The sequence below is a fragment of the Seriola aureovittata genome, chromosome 2, assembly GCF_021018895.1.
Source record: "Seriola aureovittata isolate HTS-2021-v1 ecotype China chromosome 2, ASM2101889v1, whole genome shotgun sequence".
Classification (NCBI taxonomy): Eukaryota; Metazoa; Chordata; class Actinopteri; order Carangiformes; family Carangidae; genus Seriola; species Seriola aureovittata.
In genome coordinates, this window is record NC_079365.1 from 13,675,723 (window position 1) to 13,701,064 (window position 25,342).

The window sequence follows — 25,342 nt, forward strand, 5'->3', positions numbered from 1 at the left end:
ATGTTTCACAGCAATCGTCTTGACCAATCAGATATGGGTGGTGTATAAAGGCAGGTAACTTACTTGTGTAGACTTTCTATGACCAAATTAAAATGAAAGGACATAAGCTGTTCTAACTTCCAATTTTTAAATGCAATAAGCACAATCTCTTGCATTTACATTTGCATGTCACCATGGTCTTTGGAGGTTAAAAAGAAAATTAAAATGGAGATTTCTAACAATTTGAAAATGAAAGGAGAAGTAAAGTAAGAAGTAAACAAAAAATCCCACAAGCAGCAAATGTGCTCCTAACTAAAACAATAAATGTCTTAAAGCTAGAGTTTGACACAGGGCCCCTCTTCGAAACTGGGACCACAAGATTGAGTTGGAGTTGATATTGTACTGGGACAAAGGTTCGCACTTTGCCCAGTGTTGCTGTCTTTGCATTGAAAGCCATGACCTTATCCAACAAGAAAACTGTAAGAGAAGTCAGGACACGAGGCAAGAGTGAGACCTCTTGCTTCCTCCTCCCATCTCTTCTTCGTTTCCCCTCCGCTTATCGCCGAGCCCAGGCAGCTCATTAGCATAAAATGTGTGTCAGTAGGGCAGCGCGAGCTCACATGCCATGCGCACATGCAGTAGAGCTTTAACCAGCATTCCAGTGTCGAACGAGCCCAATGTGCCGTCTCCACGCGGGGCTCTCGGCCAATGAAAAAGTGAGAAAGAGTAAAAAAGAGTGGGGGCGTGAGGGGAGGAGAGGGAGGGGGTGAAATGTTTTCAGAGAGCGTGACAGAGAGAGAGAGAGAGAGAGAGGAGAGAGAGACATCCCTGATACACATCAACAAACAGGCGGTTGAAGGGACACAAAAAAGAGAACAGGAAAAAAAAATGGTCACATTTCTCAGGCACCTGAAAACGTGCTGGTTATTTTAGGACGCGTGTTGCTTATTGATGAGTAGGGAGTGTTTAAACTACTTCCACTCTAGTCATGTTTTGATGGTGACTGTACATGGCAAGAAGCTGAATGCTTTGGGACCTCTGTAATTTAGAGAACCCCTATACAGTGATATCATCCAGCCTGGTATCATAAGGTGTGCAGACGGTGCGCCGAGCAGCCTTGTGCATCTATTCACCTTGGAAATTATCTGGATCAGTAACAGATCTGCTCTAATTTCCTTTTTCTTTAAATATTACTTTTTTTTTTACTTCTTCGCTGACTGGGTTTTCATCAGACCCCCAATGCCCTGTGCACACTCCTGTTGGTCTGAGCTTTTGGATACACTCTTTATGCCTTGGCAGTTCATGACTCTTTCACCTGTTTCAACGAAACTCCTCAGTGGCAAGCAGTGGCAGTCAGTCCAGCATTAAACGCCCTCAATTAAACAGCACGGAACAACAGAGCAACATCGATCGACTGGGAAACATGGAAAATAGCCCTGGTGGTAAGTCTCCTTTATACTGTACTGTGTGTGTTTTGCTTGAAGCCACTGGAAAATGTATTTCAGTGCCAATAGCTGTTGGAAGGAGCCGGCTATGGTGCATACTGGGAAAAGATGCCGTTGCACTTCTCTACATTTTATTTGATTTTTTTATAGAGGCTTACGAGTAAATTTTCTATAGATTTTTTTTCAGCACTTTATATTTACTTATAATTCCATGAGTCAATGTCTATATAAACGTGGTTATTGCTGGTTATTGTAGGGCGATAGTTGACAGGTTTTTATCCTGTTCAATTGCATGTTAGTTTAAAACGCTGTGCACCTGACACTAGGCAATATACAAATGTGAACTCCAGGATACAATTGAAGTCAGTGCCTGCAGTTTTTAAACTACTGTATATTTAACATCTTACTGTGAAACTCATGGCTGTGGAATGATATCTGATATTTAAAAAAACAAAACAAAAACGTCGTTACTTGAAGTGTAATTCATCACTGTAATGTGTGGCTTTTTGCCAAGCGCCTCTGGGCTGCAAACAGTAGAGTGTTTTGAGGGAGTGAGCTGAGAAAGGATAGTCCTGTTTCGTCAGTCTTTGCGGCGGACTTCCGATTCTCTGCATGTAAACACTCCCTCACGTGAAGCGCGACCCTAAATGCACCTTGGCCGGGCACCTTCACTTTCCACAGCACAGCCTGTCTCAATCATGTTAACGTTATTGGCTTGATTCTCATTATATCTATGGGTTAATTCCACACACTGATCCTACCGTGAGTGCACATAGGCTATGTCTCGAACCAGTAACAACTGATACACATACGGAAGTCGGAGTGTGAGTTGTTACTTTGTTGCAGTGAGTGATTCATTTCACTTGGCTGTAATCCAGGCTGAAGTGCATCTTTTTTTTTTTTGCCAAACACATGTGAGTAGGCTATGCTAAGGAGCAGTCACGCCCACTGAGTCAAAACAAGTGACCGTTGCCAAATGGTCCTTCCATGGAACTGGCCATGACTCGAAGAACGGAGTAAACATCCTGTTCTGCCAGGACCTGAATCATGATCTAACCCAAATGTAGTGGGAGGAAGCTGATGATGAATGAGCCGAGCGCAAATCATATGTTACTCATAAAACAAGTGAACCAGTCAAACCCAATTTGAAACCATCTGCCATTAACTCTGTACCTCAGTAACAGACTATAGGCCACCATAATGGATATGAAGGGCAGTATCAACGTCTTGTGAATTTCTGCTCCAGCACACAGGACTGGACTGAACAGATATGGACTCAACCGGCAATAAAATGTTAATATCAATTTATTGCAGCTAAAAATATAGTCAGAATGGAATCGGATACCACATCACAGCAAGCCATTAAGTGCCTCAGACCGCCGGACTAAAATATCTTAATGCTTGATGACGTCACCAGTAATAATCATTACACATAAATCCCGATAGAAATATAACAGCTGTGGTAACCAAGCAGTAGACACGCCATTGAGACAGCGATGTCTTTTCATCTGCTCTCCGCCCAGCGCACCCCGTGTAGAAAACGGTCGTGATAATGTATGGAATCATGCGCCTGATTTTTAATACGCAGCTACCCCGCCTCGAGCTGACAGCACGTGTATACAGCCTCAGCATCCACGTGCAGCGCATGATTCCCATGCACCCCGCCCCTCCCCGTCGTTCCTCTCTATCGCGCGCGCTCTGCCCGCACGGGGATTCCTCTGTTAGCTTGGTCAGTGGGTCAGAGAGGTTTAACAGCCTATTCCCTCGTTCTGGTTGCTATAACTGTTTTGAAATGTCTATTAGTAATTACCATCGGCCAAGTTTCACATGAAGTGTCACTATGTGTTGTCTGAACGGACATTTTAACCGACGCTGGGCTGTGTTCAATCTTTTTGGATAACCAGTTCTTCCTGTGCACACGCATCACCATCTATTTTAGTGGTAATATAGCTGCAGCAAGAAAACTTTGAATGCCCAAATGAGCCATTACTGCCATTATGCACCATAATGATACTATTACTAACATAAACATAGGTCAGTTAAATTTAATATAGATGACATAGATTGTTACTCTAAATTATGGAATATAATAGGTTTAATAGTGTGGAACATTTTTCAGTAGGATTGAAGGAAGAAATTTACCTAGATTGAGGTTTTATAATTTACTCTTACATATGTTTGTTTGAAGATTAGGAATTTGTAGACTGCTAGCAGATTACCAATTGCTCATAAAATGTAACTTGTAAGCAAAAGAGGGGATAAATGGCATAATGTGACAATCTCTAAATGGTGTAGAAATAATAAAAGATTATAGTTGTACAAACATTAAGGATATTTGTCAATAACACAGAATACATTAGTGTCATAAAGTTATATCAACCTGAATAATCATCAGTTGAATTATCATTGAATGCCTTAATCAAAATGAGCCCTGTTTAGTGAATTGCATCATTGACATACTTGCAAAGTTAGTCTTCCCTCAACATCGCTAGTTGAAGATTAAACTGTATAATCTGAATAATGTGTGTGCGTTGATAGTCAAATAACTGATTTCTAAGTAGTTCAGTATCCACAAAGGGGATGATAAGCGTGACTATAGAAACCTCCTTGAGAGAGATGACCTTGTGACCTAAAAGCATGATTACTGCCTTCATGCTAAGGTCTTTAGTGATGAAAAAGATATGCCTCATCTCCAGAATGTGTTTTTCACCTTAAGTGGAATAAGTAGGCTACTTGAATGCGTCACGGGTGTCATTCATGCTAACGGGATGTTGAGCTCTGATGCCAGTCCTGAAACCAGATTCCTGTGGGTATCAGTTTGAGAGATGATCACATAGCTAGGTAACTCAGATTAAAAGCCAAGCTTGATTCAGATGTCAGATAGTATTTCTATCCAAGGATCGTGTGTAACCTGCTTCTTCCAGTCAATCGCATATGTTAGGGTGAAACCACTAGATCTACATGTGAAAATGTTTAAGCTTTTGAACTACAACTGCTTTTGAACTCAAGTTCAAACTGGAACAACATACAGCAAATTTTGTCCTCAGTTGCTTTCAAAGAACCATTCTCCTTGAAAGTGCTTCATAAATAGACATGTCATGAGGCCAGATGTTTCACGTGGAGTGAGGCTTACTGCCCATGCACAGTTGTAAATGTTCACATGAAAGAGGACAGACTAAGAGGGGGCGCCCCCCCCGCCCCCGCCAGACATGATATGAGCATGATGTCTATACAGTTTGCCTGCCATGCATGCATGCCCAGGGGATGGGAACACATGAGAGGGGAAGTCATGGAGGACTGGCAAAAGGAGGGGCGGTGGAGTGTTTTGTTTATTCTGTAGTTCTTATGGCCGTGTGTGTATCCACAGGTCACATGTTGTAACCTGTGCCTGAGTACAGCAGCTCTGATATTCTCAGAGCTCCTTCTGGCACCAAGTCAAACCAGATTCCACGAAATGGTTACGAGGAGAAACGACATGGAACGTTTTTACAGCAGAGGGGCGGGGATGTTGACTGTGAATGTAGAGTGTGGGTGTGGAGCTCATGTGACAGCAGGGTGTCACCCGTTTCCTCTGCAGGTGATACACACGTCTATGAAGTTGTATCTTTCTCACACAAACACCCAGGAAACTGCACATGCACTAAGTAACATTTGTGTGTGAGGGGTGAAGTCAGAGCCTGACTGACACTGGAGCTGCCACCACACACAAGCATTCAAGGCCAGAGTACCTTGCATTCAGTGCTGACACGTGTGAGCGGGGGAATTGAGGAGGCACTTAGAGCTAAACAGAAACGCAGCACGTGTTTTCTCAAGGAGAGGAAGCGCAGGGAGGCTTTTTCTCAAATGATTCAAGGTGCTTCAGAGGAAAAGAGCACACAATGACAAATCCAGGGTATCGTGACTGTAACACTGCCACTAGAGTTCAACGATCCACCCTTTTTTACTAGACGACAGGAACCTTTTTGATAAAACAGAGCCGGAATCCGATACAACCTGTGCTACTGGTTATTCACTGAGAATTTTATTTTGTGATAGTGACCCACAAAGCTCATGATATGAGCCCAGTGACACAGAATTTTAATGGAGAATCTTAAACAAGCAAATGCTGAACATGACAAAAGGTTTTGATTGGCAGGTTTTTATGCTAAAGTAATTATATACATGACACCGTGATCTAATAGCAAATAAAACGGAGGGCAAACTGAACAGAAAATGAGGATTATCACAAGTGGACCACTCACATTAGCACAAATAGATACATTCTTGAAATCCTGAATGTCTGTAATAGAAGAGATTATATTATAATTGCTGTTTCTTGTTTTAACACCACAATACTATTAATTAAAAGAATGTCAGCCTTATAAGTGGTTAAATTAGATTTGGTGAGTTTGCTTTACTCCCATTCTTAAACACCTGCGATATAAATGCATAATGACATTCTCATATTAATTGATTAAAACCCCCAAGCGAATCATTTAAATGTGTCAAAACATTATGGCCAGCAACAACGTGACTGTAACCCTCTACACGGTTTCTAGTGACTCTGTGGAATGCACCGACTTAAGGTAGCCATGCCCTGCTTGCTTTCCCCTACGTCTGTAGTCACAGCATTAAAGCCCTCTCTATTCCAAACGTGATCTGCCCTAGCGCTTGTTATTGTACTGCTGCTGTTGTCTACACGGGACTGCGCAAAGAGCCTTGTGAGCCGGGCGGGAACTGTGTCAAGAGTCCATGTGAGCTCCCGGTCAGGTGGCTGGCGGATAGATGGCTCTGCAGGCCTGGAGCCAAAGTGGGGAGGGAGGAGGTAGGAGGAGGGAGGGAGGAGGAGGTTGGATGGGAGGAGGATAGAGAAGAAGGGAGGGGGTGGGAGGGACGGGAGAAAAGACTCAGTACTGAAAGCAAGCAAGCAGGCAGGGAGCTGGCTGGCTCAGCCTGCACGTGAGGGGCAGTCTTTCATCTTGCAGGGAAGAACACTGCAAAACAAGGGGGGTGGATGGGTGTTGTGCTGAGGGGTAACAGGGCATTTCCGATTGGATGTGACGTCCCTAAACAAAGGCCTGTTTGTGGCACTCATTGTCAGTGTATAGTGACTAACTGTCATATTATGATTAGAATCTTATGGTGTTTGCTGTTCCACATAGATTTGCTGACATGTTTGTATAATATTTTGAAATACATTTGATAACAGTGTAATATATTGTCATATATTTTATCACGGAAATGTAGACTACCTTATCAGACCATACAATTTAGCCATAATGTTATTCAACCAAGTAACACACTGTGACTATTTGGCTTATGTGGGTGCTGGTTCACCCAAGAGAAAAGGGTTTTTGTTGTGCCTGGTCATTGTTTCTTTAGCATTATTCATTCACCAAACCATGTGCAATGGTTTTCAAGAAGTATCACTAATCAGTAAAAACAACACGCAGGCAGCTTGTTTTCACTGCCCTTTAAGAGTTGGCATGACAAAGCGTATTTTTTCACTTGATTGTCTAACAGATTCGAAACCAAAAGTGTCTGCACAGATATCCAGGTCAGACATGTTGTTGCCATAGCGGTGACATTTTTTCTAAATTATTTATCAGATCAAATTTCTGATCAGGGTTTTGTGTGGTGTTTGTGACAGTCTGCCAAGTACGCACACTGTATCAAAGTAGAACATTGCTCAACACTTACACTCCCACCTACATTGTGCATGAGAGACCCAGATGAAGATCAGTGAACTGAGCTTTTTTGCCCCTCTCTGTTCCTCCAGGTGGTGTTATCTTGTATGCTGGCTCGTCTGGCAGTGCCAGCCCGAGTCCTGGCAGCCCTTCAAGTGGATATCAGACCCAGTCGCCCTCCTCCCACTCGCAGCCTTCTTCCCCAGAGGGTGTCTCCTTTCAGGAGATTGGGGCACCGAGGCAGAGAGGGGAACAAGGGGGAGGAACTCCTTCCCCGAAAATGGTCTTCCAGTTTCCTGAAGTAAACAATGCTCCAGTTGCCCAAATAACGACAGTATCATCGGTAACTTACAACCATCCCACAGTGGCCAAAAGACCTTGTGGTTTCACTGGCACGTTCACCAGTAAGTACCCCCTCATTTCCCTCCTCCGCATTCCCCTCTATGTTTACCTGCCAGCAGTCGTTGTATTTTTCTCTCTGATGATGGATGTATGCTTCTTTCATAGAAACCGGAGGTATGGTGCTTCTGTGTAAGGTGTGTGGAGACATCGCATCTGGGTTCCATTATGGTGTTCACGCCTGTGAGGGCTGCAAGGTGAGACTGAACAGAGATAGTATTATGTTATTTCTTTCTTTTTTTTTTGTTCAATAGGAGCGCACACAGACACACTGCCACTATAGACATGCTTTAAAGTCTTTATTGTTGCTTTTCCAGGGTTTCTTCAGACGCAGCATTCAGCAGAATATCCACTACAAGATGTGTGTGAAGAATGAGAACTGTCTCATCATGCGCATGAACCGAAACCGGTGCCAGCACTGCCGCTTTAAGAAGTGTCTCTCCGTGGGCATGTCCAGAGATGGTGAGAGACTGTGCTCATGTTCTTAAAGAAGATATTTAGACCCATGGCGAATTAATGTTTAGTTTTCTCACTGCAGAGGAGAGGATTTAATTGATATGTGTAGCGCAGGGAGGATCAGATGTTAAAGCTTCACACAATAGGTTATTAAAAAGGCAAGAAAAGAATTCCTGTTGTAGCTTTCGACAAAAGCCTGATTCTACTGTTTTTAAGCTGCTCTTACTCCTCCATTAGAAAAAAAAAATCATTTTCTCTTCTTATTCTTGTATCTTCTTTCTCTCTCCACTCTCTTCCTTTTGTCTTTTGTTACCCTCTGCCTCCCTCTCTCCTTGCCCTGCTGTCTGATTTATGGCAAGAGGAGCCGGAGAGTCCCAGTAGTCATCAGTCATACAGAAACTGTGACAAATGGAGTTTATTTTGGGAAATTGGGGCACAGAGTTGTTGATCACCCCCTGTGTTCGCCAAGACGCATGGGTCCTACCTATTTATTTAGTTATTTCTTAACACTGACATTTACAAACAATCATTTGAGACTTAATGTTATTCCATCCTGTTAATCATAAAAGCCACAGTTGAAATTAAAATAATATTACTACATCTAATCTGCTCTACTGCATTATTTCACTGCAGGAGTCTGATCTCTAGGGATATGGCTAAAGTAGGTGATAATAAATCATGGCTTTCTGGAGCAAACATTTTTAGTTGACCCAAAAAAGCCAAAACGAGGGAGTGACAAAATCACCTGCGAATTCATCAGATTGCAACAGGGAAACTTTATTGTTAATAACCATATGTTACATGTTTTGATTCTCTATAAAATGCCCACAAATTGAATTAAGAAGAAAAAATGTAATGTTGATTACTGGTTCTACCAAAGCCCAAAGATATAATGTTGTACACCTCTAAAGCCAGCGTCTTTGACTTGACAACATGATTTCTGCAAATTCATTTTTGATCATCCAAATTTTCTCCCACCTTCAACCCTTTGTCTCGTCACCTCTCCTTACCTGCCTCTCTTGTCATCTTGACCTTTCTACTACTCACTCACTCTGTCACTTAACTAATGACATCATGTTCAGTGCTGCTGACCCAGTGACCTACTTCCACAGGAAAATAGAGAATGAGTGCTCAACTAAAAGGCAGAAAGGGAAGAGAGAGCGAGGGATGAGGGGGAGGTGGTATAGCATGCAGAGTACTATAAATAGGGCTGTCAGTGGAGGTGCAGTATTGAAAAGGGGGGAAGGGAGGATTGTAAAGACTAGAGAGGAGGATGAGGCAGGCGCATGAGATGAAGGCTTTAGTGTCGGTATTGTGATGAAACAGCTGTGATGGAGACAGAATAGTCAGAGGCAGATAAGAGAGATCTTGGGATTAGTAATCCATTTAGAGATTACAGTTGGAGTGTCAGATGTTGAATTCATATTAGAGCAAGAACTGAGCGTTGCGTTTCTCTACATTGTTTGAATGTGAAAATCATTTAACTGTGTGTGTTTCTGCTGTTGAATGTGTTAACGGCAGTGCTGCCAGTAAGGAGCTGGCAGTGATATCGATGCTTGATGTCACTAAATGCTAACAAAGGATGCTCTCTCCCTGTTGCTATTCTCCTCAGCTGTGCGTTTTGGGCGTATTCCTAAAAGGGAGAAGCAGAGACTCTTGGATGAGATGCAGAGCTACATGAACAGTCTCAATGAATCAGCTTCCATGGAAATGGAGGTATCGCCTCCCCCCGATGCCCCCTCCAGTCCACAGAACCAGACGAACGAAGGCTCCATATCGCAGGCTTACCGTGGCAATTTAATGAACGGCGACGAGAAACCTCTCAAGATGGCTGCCCGCAATAGCAACGCATGCACTTCCTCTTTCCAGAACGGTTCAGTACAGGAGCCCGCCCTGTCGCACCCGACAACCCAGACGCAGCACACAGTTCGTGGGGAGCAGGCAAACCTGACGCAAAGCTACCATGTCCCCACAAACTGCCCCGTCGCCCACACCAACAATGAAAACTCCACTACTGCTAACGTTGACAATGTCAAGTACACCTACTCCTCCAATCAGAATCAGTGCCCCATCAGTCACAGTCTATCACCTCAGTCACCCTACCCAGCCAATCAGAACAGTTTCCAACCCATCGAGTCCCAGAACCAAAGCCCCTGCCCCTGGAAGCTGAATGGAGGTGCCAAAGTGCTGGTGAGCCTTTTTTTCCTTTTGATATATATACATTTATGATATCTATGAAATTTATGTCAATAATAAGTCCCTAACACTTGTCTTGTTCTCTTCTCTCTGTCTCTCGCAGGCATGTCCACTCAATTCATGTCCTGTGGCTCCGGCCAGTCGTTCCAGTCAGGAGGTGTGGGAATCTTTCTCCCAGTGCTTCACCCCTGCTGTCAAAGAAGTAGTGGAGTTTGCAAAGAGCATCCCAGGCTTCCAGAGTCTTAGCCAGCATGATCAGGTCATGCTGCTCAAATCTGGCACTTTCCAGGTACATCCACTTAACCTGAATGTTGTTTGTGGAATATTTTTCTGTTCTTCCTTTCTTTTCCTTCTGTGTTCTGATTTGTTTCTGATGCTAACCTGGGCTGGTTCTGTCCACAGGTTCTCATGGTGAGGTTCTGCTCATTGTTTGACCCCAAGGAGAGAACAGTGACCTTCCTCAATGGACAGACGTACTCACTGGCATCACTGAGGGCTCTTGGCATGGGCTCCCTACTGGACAACATGTTTGATTTCAGTGAGAAGCTAGGATCTTTGGGTCTGGAGCCAGACGAGATGGCTCTTTTTATGGCTGTCGTGCTCGTGTCAGCTGGTAAGACTTATCCACTTATATCCACACAAGTACATATTATATGCAGTCACATTTCCTCATGTCTAACCCCACTTTCTCCTCCCTTTCTTCAGACCGCTCTGGTATAGTGGAGGTGGGAGCAGTGGAGCTGCTGCAGGACAATCTAATAAAAGCCCTGCGCTCTCTCATCACCAGTCGCCGCCCGGATGACAGCACCCTTTTCCCAAAGTTGCTGCTTCGTCTGCCGGACCTGCGCACCCTTAACAACCAGCACTCTGACAAGCTTTTAGCTTTCCGTATTGACCCTTGAGTTCACATAGCCTGCAGCTTACTGAGGTATCTGCTGTGGGGAACCTCCCGGCTCCCCATGCAAGCCTGGCCTGCCGCATACAATACACTGGCCTCTGCATGATGGACAGTTGTTGTGTGGGAGCTGTGCCAAGTCTGGTGCTGTGAGAGAGAGAGGACTCGGAAAAATATCAGTGAAGGACGGAGGCGCAGCAGGAGGCGGAAGCTCCTGAACTCAAACTGATCTCTCCTCCAGTTGCTTCCAGGATTGCTATATAGAAATAAATAAAACAAAGCCTGTGTTCTTCCTGGGTTCTTCGAGTCATCATCAATCCACCAAATCATCACCTTCCCCTCCTGGAGTTTGCCTGAGACAGTTTCTGTTCTGAAGACCAAAAAGAAAGAGAGGGCCTTTTGAGCCTCACTAGACTTTGTCCTCCCATCCCAGCTTACAAAGCTAGCAAGAAGGAAGCAGATCTTGCCCAGAAAAAAAAAGGAACATGTATAGAACACTCACCAACAATGATTTCTTACTGTACATTCATGCCACAAGTGTAAAATGCACTTTCCATACATTGAGAAACCTCTTACATCAATAAATATAACATAGCAATAGCAATGTCTAACACATAGTTAGGAGGACGGTTTGTGTTTGCCCTGTTGGAATGACCTAAGCTATTTTCACAACATGTCACCATGTGGGAAATCTTTATGAAAATCACCCATCTGTGATTGAGAAATGTATAACATTTTTAAGAAATGAGAGTAAGTTGCATTTTATTTGTATGCTGCAATCAGGGAGAAATTATTGGTCATTTTAGACCGTGTCTGATGGGTAATATGTCAAGGTGTTCTGTTGTACATTTTGTATATAACCTTTATTCTTGGTTCATACCCTTGTTAGTTTGCAGATTCTCAGATATGTAAATGAAGTTAGTATTGAAATTATTGTATGACGTCACATGTAATAGATTGCTCTACAGACTGCAGAGGAAAGAGAAAGCAGCATTTGAACTATGCGCTCTGAGTATAAACTTTTTATTTGAAGATATATATATATAATTGAAAATAAATGTGTTGTCAACTGACTGCATCACCCTGTGAATATTTTGTAAATGTTTTATGGTTACACCATAGAGTACCATTATTAAAAAACGTTCTATAGCATGTTCCTTGTGCTCATCTTTTTTCATCCTCTTCCTTAATGCAAGCCTACTATCAGCATTGCCGAGGCATACGATGGAGTCGTAGCCTAGCAACAGAAGCAATCAGCCAATCATGCTCTCCATCTGAGAGCCATTAGGGGCTTTATTACTAACAAGACACATCACTTGATTTTGGAGTGTGTGATAACAAGTAAATGTAATTTCAAAGAGTAAGACACTCCAATATATAGCCTACATGGTGATGTTCTTTGCCACAAACACACGCTGACAGAGACGACAGGCAGCAGCTGGGAGGGAAGGTTATGAACCGAAAAGGATTCTGTTCCGTGGTATATGCAAATGTGACACTGAAAAGACAGTCGAGACGGTTCATTTGGGACTTGCACATGCAGATTCTCTGGAGGTGAATAGTCAGGGTTCTAGACAGGACAAGGAGACCTTACTGCTATCGCTACAGTCTGGTAGACAGCCTGGGAAAATCATATTAGTATAAATGTTTGGGAACATTTTCCATAAACAGTAACTCTGGCCTTCAGAAGCCTTGTTTCAAGCTGGACTAAAGTAGACAGAAATACCCCTTGAATATCTGAGATTTTAGTGTAAATACTGTTAATATCAGACAAATACATACTTTTTGTATACAGTTGAATAGATATTTGTCGTCTCCTAAAGGTTATTATGATCGACTTCTCTCCCTTGTATATTTTTAGATCAAACATTCAAGATATTCAAGATAACCTGTGACTCCTCATATGAATATCACTGGACACATATCCACCTGTACATTTGTTTTGATAATTTGATAAAAAACAATAATTCGCCTCCACATCAGGTGATACTCTGGCAGTAACACTGCCCCTGTTATGTATCTCCCTTTGAAACACAAAATGAAATATGAGCATCAGCCAAAAGCTGCACTCTGCCCTCCATTTATGTGAACACAGTCAAACTTTTATTCTCAGAGCTGCATTAGAAAAAAAAACTGAAAGTCTTCTACAGTAAGAGCTTAGTCCTTTGTGGCGCTCTGACACAACCATTTCCAGTCATTTCTATGGGTCATGTTGAGGGCTTCATGTGCCATCTACTGGGCAGAATGTTAACAGCAGCAACACATTTTAGCAATTATATTATTTTATGCCACTGGGACTCAGTCTGTAAACCAGTCCAGGCAGTGACCTGCATTGGTACGGCAATGCCAGGCTCGATTGAGATGATAGCATTTAAATCAAATTTAGTGTTTAACTTTTTACCCTTACTTTTAACCTCCAGCTTTCAAGCCAATATGGACAGGAGGTTGTAGCATAAGATTGCTAATAAAATGGAAATCTTAATTTATGCAACTACTAAATTGGTAAACTCCATTTGCTGATGAGGATCATGTCATATCTCCCAAACCTCCAGAACAATTATGAAACGGACCTTGGGGAGATGTTGTTTTCTCTAGAACCAGTATAATTTCTAACTTTGAATTCTGGGACTCAGGTAAAAATGACCTGATATTCCCATTCACTATAACATGTACAAACAACCCTGCTTTCATGTCTGTGCACTCTGTTTGGATTGAAATAAAAAAACTTTTTCCCCCTGATTTACATGAGTCATGAAATAACACAACAAGCCACAACAAGTGTGTGCCACTCAGTAAAGTAGAGGCGTGTTGGTGATACGTCATTGTTCACGCTAAACAGCCACAGCTATAAATAATTTAGCCGTTTTAGTATTATCTTAGTAATGATAAGGTTTGAAGTTTAGTTCCAAATGTCTCTGTTGTTTACCACATCATTAAGTTTAACTTTAAAACACCATCAGTTCACATTCATTTTGTTTACCCTTTAAAAAAAAAAAAATTGTTAGGATGAGCACTGAGTGTGGATTATGTTTAGTCATAAAACATCTTCTCACTCCATTTTGTTAAAAGTATGAGGCTTCAACTCGTTCATCCATCGCATCCCTGAGCAAAGAGGCAATGACTGTAAAGTATATTACTTCCGGTGTGCCTGACACAGGTCTTTTTCTTGCCACATAAAATATGAATATTTTCTTGTCTTCTGGTGCCATCCAGTGGCCACGAGGAGGAAAGGCGAATAGAGTTTCACATGATTTTATATCTAACATGTTTTATGGACTGAGGATTGGATGAAGTTTATCAAACATTTATCAAACAGAATCTCGGCTGTAAAGTGGCTATAGTTGACGTTTTCATGATTACATTGTGTCAGTGACAGTGACGCTGTGAAAATGTGACAACTCGGAAAGGGTTGCACATGGTGATGAACCTGTCGAGAATCATCACCTGAATCTGCCGCTCCCTGAGGAATTCAGTCTGTACGTCTTAAAACAGAATAATATTTTGTAGCAAGAAAATGATGCAATGCTCGTATTAAATCTTTGAGTTGCCCCGTTCTCACAGTGAATAAGAGATTGTTAGAATGAATGGATGGATGAATGAGACACTGGTTGTGTGAATTCAAACTATTTTTTGCCAGAATATAGATCTTATTTCTAGGCAAATATTCTAATATAGCAACGTCATCACCACAGCACTATAGTTATAGTGTGGGCAAACCGTGAAATATGATGATTGCTTTTCTTATTTCCTTATTTTGTGATCTGTATTGAGACCATTAAGATCCATTATAAAACATTTCTTTTAAACCCTGTTGTTTCTAAATGCATTCTCACAGCAGAGACCAGTAAATCGAAGATCAGCACAAGGAGATCAAAGGTGGGTGTTGTCCAGTAAATCTCATTATTTCTGTTTGTAAAGGTTATGTTTGTGCTCCATAATGTTCTTAACTTCCATCTCATTAGTCTGGAGTGCCTCTTACTAAACCAGTCTCTTACACAAAGAGATGATGTCATGTCGACCTGTTTTGTTGCTAAAACTGTAGCACATAAACAACTAGATTCTCCTAGCTCTCTGTAGTAGGTCTAGTGGTTTTCCATTAATCCCCATGCATGTGTGGCTGTATTTGAGACAGATGACAAAGTCCACCTGAAGTACAAACAAAAAGTTAGTTGTACATCGTTCACTGTGTTTGTTCATGTTTTTGTTGTAAGACATTGTATATAGGAACAGATTCACAAGTTCAGGGGTTGTTGGGTTTGTTTGTAATATATTCTCACGCAGGATGAATGAACATATGCTGGTTATTGATATTCCATTATATCTGTGCCTCCCACTGTCCTCCAAAGTGGAGCAAAAGTAGTTATGTAATGCATATGTAATTCAGATATGTAAGTCCTCTGGTGAGCACTCGGATGATTATCTGTCCTGGAACACTGTGGAGAAGGTTTGTGCCAGAAAAGAGACACATTAACAACACCCCTGTTAAGCAGCAGCAGTGGTACAGTCTGGCTTCATGTCAGTGTTTTGGAACTACCTGGATTTTGCCAGAACGACCTCATTAGGCCGAGGATAGGGGTGGCGTGGGATCGGGGTTAGAGAGAGATTAACCACATGGAGGCCTATAAAGCTTCAGTGTAATCTGCACACTAGAGACAAATTCAGAGCGACAACTACACTACAGACAACATTCTGCTCACAACTCGCAGTGTTTTTGGACCATTAAATGAGAGAAGAGGAGTGGAGAAAGTTCAGATTTGGGATTTAAAACATCCTTCCATTGACTTCAAAATAGTCTCATCATCAGAAACATAAAGGAGACAAAAGGGAATAATCATGAAAAAGGGAAAGGTATGTTTTTTACTCTCCTAATTCCAATTACACTGCAGCTACGTGATATACAGTGCAGTGATATATTTTCACTTTAGATCCATGACATATTAATGTCATTTCTTGAGTTTGTCATTTGTATTGTGATAGATGATAATAATCTAAATAGGTCAAAGACATGATTTTGATTGTAGACTTGTAGATTGTTTCTGACTGGAAGCATCACAGACAAGTTCAAAATCAATCAATCATAAATCATGTAATGACATAATATGAAAAAGTTGTTTTTTTTTTTAGTGTGAGTGAAAGTGCTGGTTGAATGAACATTGCCTTCTCTGTAGTTCAGCTGTAGTGTAGTCTTTACTGGCTTTCCAAAGATGGAGAACCATCACATGCATCCTAATCCTTTGAACCAATCACACATGAAGGCTGTTCTGTTGACAAATCTGTTTTGGGAAATTGTCTGCAGACAGCTTTAACATTAAAATGTAATGTGTCATAGACTTTACGCAGCCAAATCATTGGTTAAAAGGGAAATTATTACTGTGCTGCTTCATGTTTGTGAGAGTAAACAGGTTCATTGCTCTTTATAGAGCATATAAAGACAGCTATGTTGTATACAACATATTAAAACTGTGATGACCCTGCAAACCCTGATTGTATCCCAGCAGGTTAATGATGGCAATGAGCCCCCCAGTTATCAGGAGGCAACAGCAGGTATGTCCTTGTTATTTGATATTTTATTAGTTACAGATGCACACCGTCTTCTGGTTTTACCAGACTTACTTGTCGAAATACAAGGTGAAACATAATAAGCAATAATCATAGTCACATATTTCTCTTTATAATTTTGCACTATTGAAGTTTACATGTTAGTACCAGTCAAACTTTCCTCCCACATGGTGGCTTTAAATTTTCTGAGTAATTCTGCAGCATCATTATCAAAAAGCAAAACAAATAAACATATATTTATTGACTGATTTCTACAAACATAAAAAATGAACATGTCTGCCTCCCTCCCTGCCTCCTTCCTTCAGGCTATGAGGAGATGCAGGTTCAGTTCGCCTGGGATGACAAGGCCATCAGGCAGACCTTCATCAGGAAGGTATTGGAATTTTTTTTATTATTAAAACAAATGACACAGACACCGGAGAATACACGTCACAGTGACACTTCCATTGCTCTGACGTGGTGTATCTCGCCCTGCAGGTCTACGCCATTCTCATGGTTCAGCTGTTGGTGACCGTGGCAATCGTTGGTCTCTTCACATTTTGGTAACTACCTCTTCTGCTCATAAGTCCCATTGTTTACAAATTACGTTTTTGATCTTACACTTTAGATCAGAGTATGAATTATTGATTGGACCCATTTCATTTTTCTGTCTACAGTGCTCCTGTGAGGTTTTTCATTCAGACTCATCCTAGCTTGTACATGGCATCATAGTAAGTGCAAACACATCATCACATCATTACACATTGTCAGTCTTTCCATTTACATTATTTATTAAGCTTTGCATCATCTTTTTCCCCTTTTAGTCTCATGTTCTTCTCCACCTACATTGCACTGTCCTGCTGTGGAGAGCTGAGGTAATGCTTCTTCGCAACGTAAATAACCACACAAATATTCATGACAGCACATACAGGACGCTGCTTTGATATAAACTTGTTATGATTTTCTCTCCTACCCAAACAGGAGGCAGTTTCCCTGGAACGTCATTCTGTTAGTTCTCTTTGTGAGTATTGCACAGTACGAAATAGGGCACATTTTACTTGAACACAGTGTGGCCTTTACACAGCACACAATCTAACGGTGGCTTTCTTTCTTCCTTCACTCACAGACTTTGAGCATGGCCTTCATGATGGGATTTGTGTCCAGGTAAATCTATATTACTACGCACATGCATCTGTATGAGACACTGGTTTTCAACCATCAGTGTCTTTCGAAGGCGGAAGACAGAGAAAGGAATGATGTTGATATATGTGTCTTTGCTCTTCCTCCAGCTTTTACAACACCAAATCAGTGGTGCTGTGTCTGGGAATCACAGCTCTGGTGTGTCTTTCTGTCACCGTCTTCAGCTTCCAGAGCAAGGTCATCTCTCTCTCTCTCTCTATCTCTCTCTAACAATGCTGAAACTATAACTTGAAACTGCTTTCAAGCAACAAAATAGACAGATGTTGTTATAATGAAACAAATCCACCATGTGCTTTTGCTCTTGCCTACTGCAGATTGATGTCACATCCTGTCAGGGCATCCTGTTTTCTTTGTGCATGGTCATGCTTCTCTGTGCCATCACCCTCTCCATTGTCGTCCCCTTCGGATATGTAAGTTCACCTCCTTCTCCCGTTCCAGTGGGATCCATTCAGACTTTCTAGAAGAAGTCCAAAATAGCTGTAATCAATGATGAGTTAAACAGCAGTTGCAGGTTAATGCCTCAGGTGCTGCAGGCTGTATTTGGGTCTGTGTCAAGGGATTAGCCTCACAGATAATCTAGCAAAGCACTTTGCTGTCTTTCTTAAATTAGCACCCTGCTATCCTTCTTAACAGTGTTTTGTAATGCTTTTTATCTTGCAAAACAGGTTCCCTGGTTACACGCCATTTATGCTGTATTAGGAGCCATCCTATTTACTCTGGTGAGAATCAGATACATCATCAATATATATATATATATATATATATATATATATATAAAAATCATCCCACTGAATGTCATTTTTCTCTCATTTCCTTAAACTCTTTCTCCGCCTCCCTCCTCATCTCTTTCTACTTCAGTTCCTGGCATTTGACACCCAGTTGCTGTTGGGGAACAAGCGCTACACCATAAGTCCAGAGGAATATATTTTTGCCACCCTCAGCCTCTACCTGGACATTATCTACCTGTTCAGCTTCCTGCTGCAGATCATGGGAGGAGGCCGCGAGTGAAGAATCCTCTGCTACATCAATCTATCTGTCAGCTGGATTTTTTTACTCTCAAGATGTTATCAGTGCTATAAGGTTTCTGATGAATTACCATTTTAGTTTGTACGTGCATCAAAACTATGTAAGCAAGACAGAGCAAATCCGTTGGTTCTTTGCTTTTGGTTATGTAATCTTGTCTTTACAATCCCACTGCTGGTTTTGTCCCGACTTGGCCTACATCCGCCTCGTATCTCACTGTAGTTGTTCACTGTACTCTGGCCATTCCTGTTAATCTGGTTTTGTATTACTGAAGGGTCTGCTGTGACCTCACCATCCTTAAGTGTGTGTTTAAAAAAATTAGGCTCATAAGTGGATAAAAGCAGCCACAGTCCCAGAGTTGAGCATGATCACTTTCCTTGGCTGCATTTCTGTTTATCCATCACTGAGCCAAAAATGAAGATTCAGGAAATCTGCACTTTGAAGCTCAGCAGGGTTGAGTTTGTTTTAATAGCTGAGTATTTCACAAACTAAATAGATACAGTTTGTTTTCTACATGTGTATTTTTCTATGCCCAGCATCATATATGACAAGTTTAAAGTTTTACTGTCTATATGCGTGTGTGTAAGATGCAGTATTTTGATTTCTAACAGCTCAGTTTGAGCCTGGATGTTTTGCGGGTAAATACTGTACACGTGAAACCTGAACCAGTGGATTTCAACTCACTTCCAGCATTAACACTGAAGCTCACAAAGTCCAACCGTAAAGGGAAAGTGTGTGTGTGTGTGTGTGTGTGTAGCGGCATACAGTACTTTTAGTCAGTAGCAATTATTTGAAATTTCTATTTGACTTTAATGTGGCCTTTGGGATGTGACAGAAAATTATTTAGTGTTAACATGCTAATGGTCACAATGTGAGCATTAGGAGTGTTTTAACTGTGTAGTGAATTTCAAAAACCTGGACAGGACATGCAGGGATACACTATATAGCATGGTTTCTGGAAAAGAAAACATGAATACAATTTCCTGTATTTTCATATCAATATAGCAAATAACACATTATTATTAAACTGGTTATTTGTCTATTTTTTAATGCCACGACACATTTACTTTTCACCGTCTCAGATCTGCATCTATACTAAGCTGTAACTGCTTTATCTTTCATATTGTTAAATTCAAGCATCTATTCAAGACAATATTGACTGTAAATAAAAAATATAGATTCAATTATTTATTCTCCTCCATCACCAGTGGAAATTACACCCACCTGCAACCCCAAACATAATGGACAGATGACTGGTTGTGGTTTACCTACAGAGCAGCCGGACCAGGTACAACTCAAATGCCCTGAGACATATGATGTCAGCTCAGCTGGATGTCGCCCTCTACAGGCCACAGTCAGACTGACAGCTGCTTGTCTTGTTTTTCATTTAACATGCATGGAAAACCTTTTTTTTTAATATGTTAAGAGGAGAACTTCAGCACCTGAAGAAACAAGAACAGGAGGTGATGCTGGTGATAATTATGCAGATGATGAAATACACAGTTCACCCGATCATTGAAACAAGACTTTTATTAAAAAAAAAAAAAAGGAAGAAAAACTGACATATTCAAATTCAAAGAGAAAACCAAGAAAGAAGGAAAATCTTATCTCAATCAATAAAAAAAACACAAGTTACAGACAATTTTAGCAACTCTGGCACAGGAAGACAAAAGTAGCCAAGTGGCTTTGCAAAAAAACCAAATATCAAAACCTCTTTCCTCTAACAAAACTGTACAAAATGAGTTCTTGTATAAATAAGAAAACTGTTCACAAACAGGAAGTGAGACAGGCCCATCGGATTTTCAAAATGTCTGTGATTCACACAAACCTGGTTCATACAGTGTTGAGCAACAAGACATGTTTTTAGTATTTCCTGTTCAGAAATGTCTCCTTAAGATGACATTTAAAATAAAAATATTTAAACTACCCATTAGCAAGATAATAGTAAACTATTTACTACATATTATTATCATTAAGTTTTCATTAAAAACCAAACAGATGAGGGCCACTAGAATCAACTAAGTTAGGAGACATTTTGAAAATTCAGACTGGGCAACATCTAACCACCTGTTTGGAAATCCTGTTTTAGCAGCAAAACATTTTGAAGCTATGAAATAAGCCATCAAATCTACATTAGGATGGACATAAAGAGGATTTTCAAATTGGTGTAGACTAAAAATAATCAGTACAAGGAGATTTCTTTTCTGTCAAATATTGTGTACTGTCTATAGAGTACACCACTGATCTTTGTATTCCTCCAATTTAAATGTAACTTAAGGTTCTGTCATTGTCATGATGCAAATTCATTTTCGGGCATCATGATTTCTTGTTATTATTATTTCTGCTGACAAGTTTGTAAAAATTAAAATAAGAATAAATAAACACTGTGTTGTAACAAGTGGTCATTTCATAGTTCCAAAATCCTGTTTTTGTATTAAAAGTGATGGCTAATACATGGAATATCATTTCTCTGAACATATAAACAATATCCATGACATTTTCCTTCATGGTGCACTGAATCTGAAAACTTGCTAGTCACTGTGTTATCTGGACAGGTTATAAATCATAAAAAAATCAAGGAAACACGCAAGAAGAAACAAACAGAATGGTGTAAAGAGCAAGTGGAAGAAAAAAAAAAAAAAGACTATTTACAAAATTAGCTCTCGTGTCTGAAAACTCTCACCCTCATAAAAGCTGCGCTCTGTGTTCCTGCTGGGCGTCTGCTGAAGCCAATAAAGTTCATAATGAGTCTGTTTACATGCACTCCAACACTCCATTACATAAACTGACGGAAACTCAGTTCTGTTGATGCATGTAAACAAAACCAGATCATTTTTTTTTTAGTTGTTCGTTTTGAAAAATCTGCCAAAATACTTGATACTTTAGTGCCCAGAAAATGCTCTCACAAAACCTCTCGACTGTCATAATGTGGAATATTTCCTGCATGTAAACACCGTTATTGTGATCTCTCTCTTTCTGAATCTATCAGAACCAGTCAAAATGTTTTTTTTTTTTTTTTTCATCTAGCCACACACAACAGATGATCGTCTATGGATGAGCGTAGTTTACCTGCGACCGAGAGCTAAAAGAAGGGTGGCTACAACATCTTTGGTTGCAGAATTGAACAACAGAAACACACAGCAAAAAGAAAAAAAAAAGATGATGTGTGAAAAAACAAAATCCAAAGACAATACAGAGTCAGAAACAGAATCATTAAACTGCGAGCCTTGAGAAAAAGACGGTATCACGCTGTGTTTTTCACTGGATTCAAACACGAACAGTTGAAGAGCAGGAAGAAAGGCTCCTCGTAACCCTACAGCTAACTCGACTGACAGGACGACTAACTCGGTGGCATTCAAACAAGCCTGTTGCCATTTCCGTAGTATATACAACTTAGTGTCAATCCTATGAGAGATCAGGCAGTTCATCCAGAGAAAAAACATTAAGGCTTAGCTAAAAATAGTTTTTGCTGAATTTTGGATCACTCACAAATTCATTCAGACTTTGCTGTCTCACTAAAGGCTGTAAGAATCGTCTTTAATGGCACTTCCATGGTCTAGTGAGCAGTCCTTTGTAAAACCATTATTTCTATTATCTACATATCTACAGTTTTTTGATGTCTGTATAAATTAAAGTTCAACATATTTGGATGTACTGTATGTGGTGACATGAGCTTCACTCGACTGAAACCGAAACATACCCGGGCTTGTGTGTAATGAAGCCTCTCGGAGCCACAACACTGATGCGGCGTCAGTATGAATCTTTTTGGATCAGCACTAAAAATGAAGTCATTGTTTGGTTCAGCTCTCCACTCTGAAAAAAAAAAGACTTTCTACAAACAGGCCCGACACAGTATCAGGACAAGACGACACAAGGATGGGAACGGAAATTCGTGTGTAAAACAAAACTCGATGTGCACAAGAAAACAGCATCAATCCCTACGTGGAGAAAAGCTAACATCTACTCTCTAGGAAAAGCTAAGATCTACAGCTAAAATCTAAATCTACTTCAAAGATAAATTCATCCAAAAAATAAGGCAAATTATCACAAAGGTTTTCAAGTGACAGACAAGAGAAAAAAAAAAAAAAGAAAAAAACAGAAGACATTTAACTTTCTACAAACTAAAAATCACTGACAGAAAATCAAACTCAGGTGACAACAGCAGCATTGAAAAACAAAAAGACTTACAGCTCCCTTTCCTGTCGGACAAATTATTCTCAGGGATTTTGCGAGTCTTCTATTTGATTTCCCTCATTGCTTTCTGCTAAGCTACGTCTTAATTTAGTAACTGCATTGTTCTTTGTACACATTACGTCTCAGTAATCTAACTGCTCAGATCTAAAGCATGTTCACTTCATCCCTTCGACGGCACGAGGATGAATTTTAATGATACCTGAAGGTTTGCCACAACAAAACCGCTTAAAACCACTTCTCATGGACACGGATGCAACGTGGAGTTACATCATAACAGAGCAGGACGACTATTTGTATGAACAGGTGTCATTTTTGTTGTTGTCTTTCGATGGTGCACAAAGGACTTGAACTGAATTAGAAGTCATCCAACCAAAGAAAAAAAAAAACCTAAGAATAATTTCCATGAGCCAAATATCAGAGCTCATCATTAATGTGTGGAGTAAAGATCCATTAAAGTCAATTTCATCTTGTCTTTACAGACTACAGTATTAAATAACTTCTTTTCTATAAATGTTTCAATGATCTAAAAACTCTAAAAAATAGAACTATAATTCAAATATAAATAGAAATAATTGATTGTCTTTTGTTCACTTATGAAAGAATGGTTTAAAATTAAAAAAAAAAAAAAAAAAAAAAAAAAAAGGAATTTGACTAAACTATAAACAGTCAATGTTATTATCATCTGTGCGTGAATAGAAATCTCTGCAGCAGTTACAGGAAGAAGTAGCTTTAAACGGTTTGCCTCCCACAGTTGACAATGACTCAACACATCAGACCAGCAAAAGTGTTTGCAAGTTTTTAAATCTGTACAAATTTTTGCCCCCGCTGCTGCAAATAGAATGTCAAACAACAGACATCAGGAAATAAAAATAAAAGTTTGCATATTTTACAAAAAAATAAAAGACACATTGTGTTTCAACTCTTCCTTGAATCACTCTGAAACGTCCAGAATGCTTTTTTAAAAATAAGAATTTGTTATATTACGTGCACAAAAATAATGCTCTGTGTCTTTTCCTCCCCTCTTAAGTTTTTTTTTTCTGTGTTTTTTTTTTTTTTAAACTTCTTGTTATGTTCCTTTTTCAGTTATCAAAATAGATCAAAGCTTCTCTGAAGAAGATTCCCACCTTTGGTTGATCAACTCTTGAGGATGTGAGCAGAAAAGTCCAATGAAGTTAAGTGTTGTCCTTTTTCTTAAAAAAAAAAAAAAAAAATTACAGACATACACACATTCGCACACAAACAAACAACCCAAAAAACAAAAACAAACAAACAAACAGACAAACAAAAACACACACACACACACGTTCCTTTTGTTATCCATGTTCAAGTCCGGGTGCTTGGTGATGGTATGGAGCACAGATCTCTTCCAGCTGAATCCTGTTTGGTTGGATTCATTTCGTGCCCTCAGCCCCACCCTGCAGGGAGCTGGAAAACACACAACACAGTGTTGGTGCACTGACCCTGCTCAAAACACGGAGCTCGCAGTTTAGAAAACTTTGTGTCCGATGTATTCTGACAACAGCTATCAATATGCCTTAAACTACTATTACTACTACTAGTGACCACTTTACACAGTGTAACAAATCATTCTGTCAACTGTCAAATTGCAAAATTGCTAAATGGTCTGTGTTTCTTACAAAAAACTTCATACAAATAGGAACTTGCAATTAAATGAGAAACAGATTTCAAGAGCTTCTTCGCAGGAATAATGTCTTGACTGAACAATTATCCCTCACTAGCAAATAAAGGGGCTTTTTCACTAGACCTGCTCTCTGCCGGTGTATCATCTTGTGGTGTATGTATTAGCAAACAGGTGACGATGTACACATCCTGCAGACCTGCAGCAACAGCGGTGGAGGGCTGGTAGCGCATACAGTGGGTTTATCAGAGCTTTTTCATTAAAAGGACAGTAAAAGGCTCTGTAAAAGCAATTCGTTTTCCCTTGGTCCGTCACTACAAGCCACCAACTTCACATTACACATTTGATCTACTGCTTTAATAAAAAAAAAATAAAACTATTAGCGCAGCTTTAAGGATTCCTGTTTTTCATTTTCCCCCCAAATTTGATTATCTTACAGTAAAACTGCTTTGAAGCGAACAGTGTAGGCCTCATCTGTCTGAGCTCAGCACAGGACTGCACAACACATAAACAAATGATGCTGGAACCAATTTTAGCCAATCAGCACATTCGATGCATCCCTCAAAGTATCTTTTTGACTTTAAATTGAAATGAGCCAGTCAGACTAGAGAAAGTGTAGACCAGCAGAGTCTGAAACACAACATGCATTTTAAAAACATACTCCTACATTACTGTATGCTACTACAGTAACATGCCATATGTCACTGCCCTA

The 25,342-nt window shown here is 40.4% G+C and overlaps 3 protein-coding genes across 7 annotated transcripts in view; 2 read left to right on the plus strand and 1 right to left on the minus strand.

The window, feature by feature from the left end:
- The first annotated feature begins 751 nt into the window (after positions 1 to 751).
- Positions 752 to 12,188, plus strand: LOC130187251 (nuclear receptor subfamily 1 group D member 2-like). Its single transcript, XM_056404685.1, has 8 exons — positions 752 to 1,421; positions 7,183 to 7,494; positions 7,598 to 7,686; positions 7,807 to 7,951; positions 9,558 to 10,135; positions 10,245 to 10,430; positions 10,544 to 10,754; positions 10,847 to 12,188. The coding sequence occupies exons 1-8, from the start codon at positions 1,403 to 1,405 to the stop codon at positions 11,041 to 11,043; spliced, it is 1,737 nt and encodes a 578-aa protein (XP_056260660.1). The 5' UTR covers positions 752 to 1,402; the 3' UTR covers positions 11,044 to 12,188.
- A 3,408-nt stretch (positions 12,189 to 15,596) lies between these two features.
- Positions 15,597 to 19,847, plus strand: faim2b (Fas apoptotic inhibitory molecule 2b). 3 transcript variants are annotated; one of them, XM_056397693.1, is made up of 12 exons: positions 15,597 to 15,884; positions 16,532 to 16,580; positions 16,901 to 16,968; positions 17,073 to 17,137; positions 17,252 to 17,305; positions 17,399 to 17,449; positions 17,556 to 17,595; positions 17,701 to 17,738; positions 17,864 to 17,951; positions 18,089 to 18,184; positions 18,440 to 18,493; positions 18,633 to 19,847. In XM_056397693.1, the coding sequence occupies exons 1-12, from the start codon at positions 15,870 to 15,872 to the stop codon at positions 18,780 to 18,782; spliced, it is 768 nt and encodes a 255-aa protein (XP_056253668.1). In that variant the 5' UTR covers positions 15,597 to 15,869; the 3' UTR covers positions 18,783 to 19,847. The 3 variants fall into 3 exon arrangements, with proteins under 3 accessions (XP_056253668.1, XP_056253674.1, XP_056253660.1); XM_056397699.1 differs by having other exon boundaries at positions 16,535 to 16,580; XM_056397685.1 differs by lacking the exon at positions 15,597 to 15,884 and having other exon boundaries at positions 16,502 to 16,580.
- A 462-nt stretch (positions 19,848 to 20,309) lies between these two features.
- Positions 20,310 to 25,342, minus strand: part of LOC130182609 (RNA-binding motif, single-stranded-interacting protein 2-like) — a 28,944-nt gene continuing 23,911 nt past the window's right edge. For all 3 annotated transcript variants that reach the window (XM_056397665.1, XM_056397673.1, XM_056397656.1), the window contains one exon: positions 20,310 to 24,416. The gene's annotated coding sequence lies outside the window, so the exon portion shown is untranslated. The remainder of the gene's footprint in view (positions 24,417 to 25,342) is intronic.

Bases quoted from the DNA above. Each gene is read 5' to 3' on its own strand.
- faim2b (XM_056397685.1), top strand. From the start codon at position 16,502: ATGACCCTGCAAACCCTGATTGTATCCCAGCAGGTTAATGATGGCAAT. The intron at 17,138-17,251 runs GTAACTACCTCT...TTCTGTCTACAG, and splicing joins GTTGGTCTCTTCACATTTTG to TGCTCCTGTGAGGTTTTTCA. The intron at 17,450-17,555 runs GTAATGCTTCTT...CTACCCAAACAG, and splicing joins TCCTGCTGTGGAGAGCTGAG to GAGGCAGTTTCCCTGGAACG.
- LOC130187251 (XM_056404685.1), top strand. The intron at 7,952-9,557 runs GTGAGAGACTGT...TATTCTCCTCAG, and splicing joins CGTGGGCATGTCCAGAGATG to CTGTGCGTTTTGGGCGTATT. The intron at 10,755-10,846 runs GTAAGACTTATC...CCCTTTCTTCAG, and splicing joins TGTCGTGCTCGTGTCAGCTG to ACCGCTCTGGTATAGTGGAG.